Source organism: Tamandua tetradactyla, chromosome 9 (assembly GCF_023851605.1).
Source record: "Tamandua tetradactyla isolate mTamTet1 chromosome 9, mTamTet1.pri, whole genome shotgun sequence".
NCBI lineage: Eukaryota > Metazoa > Chordata > Mammalia > Pilosa > Myrmecophagidae > Tamandua > Tamandua tetradactyla.
The window spans coordinates 17,514,725-17,521,061 of record NC_135335.1 but is presented as its reverse complement, the minus strand read 5'-3'; the positions used below and the strand labels follow the sequence as shown (position 1 = coordinate 17,521,061).

The 6,337-nt window shown below is 39.6% G+C and overlaps 1 protein-coding gene across 1 annotated transcript; it reads left to right on the top strand.

The window, feature by feature from the left end:
* The first annotated feature begins 455 nt into the window (after positions 1-455).
* On the top strand, positions 456-1,403 carry LOC143645545 (olfactory receptor 5A1-like). The gene is given in 1 exon segment (XM_077114841.1): positions 456-1,403. A coding segment is annotated over 1 exon segment (948 nt).
* Positions 1,404-6,337: the final 4,934 nt, after the last annotated feature.

Here is a 6,337-nt window from a genome sequence, read left to right as displayed (position 1 = left end):
AGAATGTCTTAAAAAATAACTTTCACTCGGAATTTACTATATATCAGTTGCTTTACACTTACTGTCTTGTTTAATTCTTAAAACACACCTGTAAAATAGGTACAGTCATTCTAGTTTAAAGATAAGGAAAGTCCTAGAAAAGTTAGATATCTCACTCAAAGTGGCAGCTAGTAAATGGTGAAAGCAGCAGTTGATTCTAAGGAGTTTGAATCCAAAATTTAAGCCTATATCAACTACAGTATACTGCCTAAATATTTAAGACAGTGACAATAATTGCTTTCTTCAAGAGAGAGAGAAAGAAAGCTACTGAAAGAAATAGAATCTTTGCATAAAGTTTCAGCCCTGTGAAATCCTCTTCCCCACGCCAGGCATTTTGTAATTGTTAACACCATCTCTAATGTGGATTGGCATTATTATCCCAGGTCTGCTTCTTGCCCTTGTGGACCTTGGGAAACATGTCCATAGCCAAGACCTGGAACAGCTCATCAGTGGCCATGTTCATCCTCCTGGGATTCACAGACCACACAGAACTGCAGGCTCCTCTCTTTGCGACTTTCCTAGGCATCTACCTCATGACCCTGGCCTGGAATCTGGCCCTTATCTTTCTGATCAGAGGCGACTCTCATCTGCACACACCCATGTACTTCTTCCTCAGTAACTTGTCCTTCGTTGACATCTGCTACTCTTCCACAGTGGCTCCTAAGATGCTCACTGACTTCTTCAGGAACCAGAAGACCATATCATTCATTGGCTGTGCTGCTCAGTTTTTCTTCTTTGTCGGCACGGGTCTAACTGAGTGCTGCCTCCTGACTGCTATGGCATACGACTGATACGCAGCCATCTCCAGCCCCCTGCTCTACACCACTATCATGACCCATGGGCTCTGTACCTGCATGGTGGTTGGGGCATATGTTGGTGGCTTCCTGAGCTCCCTGATCCAGGCCAACTCCATATTTCAGCTCCATTTCTGCGGACCCAACGTCATCAACCACTTCTTCTGTGATCTCCCACCAGTCCTGGCACTTTCGTGCTCTGACACCTTCCTAAGTCAATTGGTGAACTTCCTCATGGTGGTGGCTGTGGGGGGGACATCATTTCTCATCCTCCTTGTCTCCTACAGTTACATAGTGGCTGCTGTCTTGAAGATCCACTCATTGGAAGGCCGATGGAAAGCCTTCAGCACATGTGCCTCACACCTAATGGTGGTTACTCTACTGTTTGGGACAGCACTTTTCATGTACCTCCGACCCAGCTCCAGCTATTCACTCGACAGGGACAAGATGGTATCTGTGTTCTATTCTCTGGTGATCCCCATGCTGAATCCTCTCATTTACAGTTTGAGGAACAAAGAGATAAAAGATGCCCTGTGTAAGGTTTTGGAGAAGAAGAGAGTGCTTCCCTAGGTCATAAGATATGAAAACATAACTCTCCAAACTGCTAGAGACTAAATGACCCATGGCATCCATCCATAACTGTACCTTAGGCAAGGAGGGGCATTGAGTGTTCATATTCGAAAATGGAGGCTTCTCCAGCCATATTCTTCACACCATTCCTCATAGTTACCGGTATACTTCTCCAACAATGGATAGTCAAAAAGGGGAAGGGATTTCTTCTGCAAGAGCATCCTCTCCTGGATAGCCAAGCACTGCAAGCTTTGTTAGTCTCCTTATCATGATACTACAGATATCTGGGCGTTTCTCAGACTCTTTCTCCCTTTGCCAATGGAAATCAGCTAGTATCATGGCCTCGGTTTTAATGAAAATACCAATATAGCTTGCCTTACATCTCCAGCTTTGATTTGTTTGCCAAGATCAACACTTATAGCTCAGTTTGCTGATCTCTCTACTGGTATCTAATAAAGATCTTAAACTTAACATTCTAGAAACCTTGATTTTCCCAGTCAAACTGGTTCTTCTCTCAGACACGACCTCCACTCAATAGCTCAAGATAAAACCTAGCAGTCTTTCTTGATTTCTCTTTCTTTCACTCTCATTTCTCACCCATTCACAAGTCCTGTCCATTCTGTGTGAACTAATTCCAGAACCTGCCCACATTTCTTTGTTTCTAGTGTTGGACTCTACCAGTAGCTTCTTAGTCAGTCTCTGCTTTCACTTCTGTCCCACTAAATCCATTGTCTATACTGCAATTTTGCTATACTCCAAGCATCCACCCACAAACACACCCTTCCAGCACCAGGAAGGTAGTAATTTTGAGCCTTGGAGAAATAAGATAGCAAAAAGTCCTCTCTAGTCTCATTAGAGAGTATATCAAAGATTGAAATCAGACACATGCAGCCTGATTAGACTGTATTGAAAGCATAACAAATCACAATAGAAAGTATCGAGAAGACAGACTGGCAGGGGGAGAAGGTGTGTGGTAAGGGTAGTCAGTAGATATAAAATGTATTATGTTCCTCTTCTTAAAACAGACAAAAAACAACTGAACAAACATTCTCAACTAGTTTCTCATTTCGCTTAAGGTAAAATCCAAATCTTATCCCATTACCTAGAAGATATGGCACCCACCTGCCTCTCCATCTTCCTCTTCTACCTCTTTCCCCTTTACTGACTCTTCTCATATCACACTAGTATTTTTCTGTTTCTCAGACAAACCACACTCCTTATCACAGTGACTTCTTATGCCTAGAGCATCCCACCACCATATTTTTACATGGCACTTTCTCATACAAGTCCCAGCTCTAATGCCACCTCTCTAAGCATCCATTTTAAGGAGCACTTCCACACACAAGACACCCTCTAACACATCACAAAATTTCACATTCTTCATGCAACGTATCTGCTTTAGTTTCCTGGCTGCTGAAGCAATTACTATGCAATGATTGGTTTAAACAACCAAAATTTATTGGCTCATGGTTTTGAGGGAAGGATAAGCCCAAGCCTCTAAATGCCATCAAGGCAATTTTTCTCCCAGAAGTCTATAGCACTCTGGGGTTGACTACCTGCAATCTGTGGTGTTTGGCTTTTCTATCATATGGAAAATGCACATGGTAGCCTCTCCCATCTTCTCTCATCTTTATCTGAAATTATGGCATTCATTTGTGTGTTTTGACATTTTTTTCATGCCTCCTCTCTCTCAAATTGAGAATTTATCACTTCAGAGGTGAGGCACTATCTGACGAGTTTGCTGCTCTGACTCCCATCACTTAGAAAAATACTGGGACATAGTAGGATTTTTGAAATACTCAGTGAATGAATGAATAAATGGAGACAATATATATTGCATTTTTAATAAAGGTAAAAAACTCCTTCAATTTCTATTTCTTCTTGTCTAAATATAAAAACAAAAATAATAGTGTTTTTACCTAAGAATACTTTTTTCTGTATAGAAGGTAAGCACACCAAGAAAGAAATTAAATGGGGCTCAAGCTGTCTTTCTAAAATAATGCAGCTTGCTCAACAAGGTAGAGCCCAACTTCTAGTCTCATGGATTTGCAAAAGTGAGAAATGCTAGCATGTTTACACAATGCATATAAATGCCACAATCTAGTTGTTAGGAATTAGAACACCTTATTTTTCTCCCAAATTCTCTCTGGATTTATTTAGGGACCTCTTTCTCCCTCTATATAATCAAGAAACAGGCATACACTGTACAAAATAAAGCAAGTTACAAGTGAGGTATTATATGCTAAAAAAGTATATATATAGGATTAGATGGCAATTTGAAAATATATGCATATATGTAATCTTATAGTAGAAAAGAACTATGTACTTGTCATGGTTAGGGACAGGTGTCAACTTGGCCAAGTTGTGATACCTGTTCATCTGATTGGGCAAGCGCTGGCCTGTCTGTTTCAAAGAGGACATTTCATAGGATTAGGCCATGATCACATCAGCTACATCCACAGCTGATTCCATTTGTAATCAGCCAAAGGGGAGTGTCTTCTGCAGTTAGTGATGCTAAATCTAATCATGGGAAGCCTTTTAAGGAGGATTCAAAGGAGACAGGTTCCATTCCTGCTTTGGCTGGTGAGCCTCTCCTGTGGAGTTCATCCAGGCCATCCATTGGAGTCATCGGCTTCGCAGCCTGCCCTGTGGATTTTGGACTCTGCGTTCCTACGGTCACGTGAGACACTTTCATAAATTTTATATTTGCAAGTGTTCCCTGTTGATTCTGTTTCTCTAGAGAACCCTAACTAATACAGTACTCTTAAACATTAAAAGCAAAATCACAAAGATATGACACATTTGACCACACTAGTGTTAAAATCTACATGAGAAACACACCTTAAAGAAAAGTAAAGGATAGCTGTTAATCCAGGAGAAAATGCATTCATATGTTCAGTGCATATGGTAGTTTATATAAATGTACCTTACAAACCAAATTAGAAAAAGATGAACAAACCAATAGAAAAATGAACACATCATAAACAAGTAGTTTACAAAAGAAGAAATACAAATAGCCATAATTTCATAAGAAAATATTCAATGGCCCTACTAATCAAAGAAATGAAAATAAAACAATGAGAAATTTTTTACACTAAAAAGGCAATTGTTAAAAGTAACAATAATACTGACTACTAATAAAAGTATAGGAAAATAGGCCTTCTCATGAACTATTGATAAAAACATAAATTATGACTGTCCTCCTGAAGGTCACTTTGACAATATGTTTCAAAAGTCATTAAAATGTGCAAGGCTTTGACTTTGCATGCTTCTAAGAATGCATCCTAAGATTTGCATGTTTGCCCAAGGTTGTTCATTCTATTGCTATGCATGGTGGTTGTCATGGTCAGGTTCATGTGTCAACTTGACCAAGTGGTGGTACCTGTTTGTCTGGTTGGGCAAGTGCTGGCCTGTCTGTTGCAATGAGAACATTTCATAGAATTAGATCATGATCATGTCAGCTGCATCCACAGCTGGTACCATTTGTAATCAGCCAAAGGAGAGTGTCTTTTGAAACGAGAAATGCTTAATCTGATCACTGGAAGGCTTTTAAGGAGGATTCAGAAGAGACAGGCTCTTCCTGTCTCAGCTGGTGAGCCTCTCCTGTGGAGTTCATCCAGACCATCCATCAGAATCATGGGCTTCACAGCCTGCCCTGCAGATTTTGGACTCTGCTTTCCCATGGTCACATGAGACACTTTTATAAATATTACATTTGCGAATGTTCCCTGTTGATTCTGTTTCTCTAGAGAACCCTAACTAATACAGTGGTAAAAATGGAAATGACCTTGTAGCCCTTGAAAGCAATACATTGTTTCTACCTTAGATACCTTTCTTTCCCCTAATTGCCCATAATATGAATTTGGAACCAAACTTTTCTCCATTTTCCCTGTTTGTTGTAGCTATTTAATAAAAGTCCACTTCCATGTTCTCAGTTTATGAAGTAAATTAAAACTTTTATTTGGGCTAAAATATTTTAATGGTATATTTAGCTGTGAGGCTGCTAAGTTGTCATCCTATGTTACTTTTTACCTGCATGTGATTCCTCCCCATTCCTCCACAGACACTAAGTTATGCTCTGCCACACTAAATTATGCAACATACATGCACATTTGTAATAAAACAAAACCAAAACATTCTAGGGAAAAGTCTGTCTATTTAATGCTCTCTCCCCTGAAGGAAAGGCAACAATACATGAGATGAAGGAAGTATGAACTCTTGACGTAAGGACTGTGATGGGAAATGTCCCTTTCATTTGGGAGTGATTATGTCCATAAAAGTATTTGTAAATGAATCATTTTGAGGCTTTAATGTGTTAACATATGTAAAATGTCCATCACAATGCACAGTCAAACAATTGAAACAATAATCATGACCTTTTTTATGGCAACAGGTTATTTGGAGGTGAAGGGACCAGAAGATGAACAAATGTTTCTCCTATTTTGTGTCTTCCAGATCTTTCTGTGTGTTTTCCTCATGAACCACAAAGGAAAATCAAGCATTGGATCAACCTCTGGAAATCAGGGCATCTGACCACTGGATGGATGGAGATTAATTATCTCTGATCTTAGAAATTTTAAATGAAGATGCCTTTTACACTCCAGAGAGTGATTAATTTATTAAACTGTGAATTTCAGATTCTTCATGCTCTTCCTTTACAATGAGACATTCAAGCAGAAAGTGTAATGATTCATCTGAAAGGATACAGAGAACCATCTTTGCAAATTCACCACAATTACAGATTTAAAAAACCCTTCTCTAATGTTCAAAGCTGCAGAAGCTAACAGGTTCAAGTAAAGAGATTCTTAAAGGTTACAACTTTTCTCCGGTTTTCTTCTATACTCTCACTCCAAGCATCTGCCCACAAGCACACCCTCCCAGCACTAGGAATGTAGTAATTTTGAGCCTTGGAGAAATAAGCCAGCAGCAAGTTC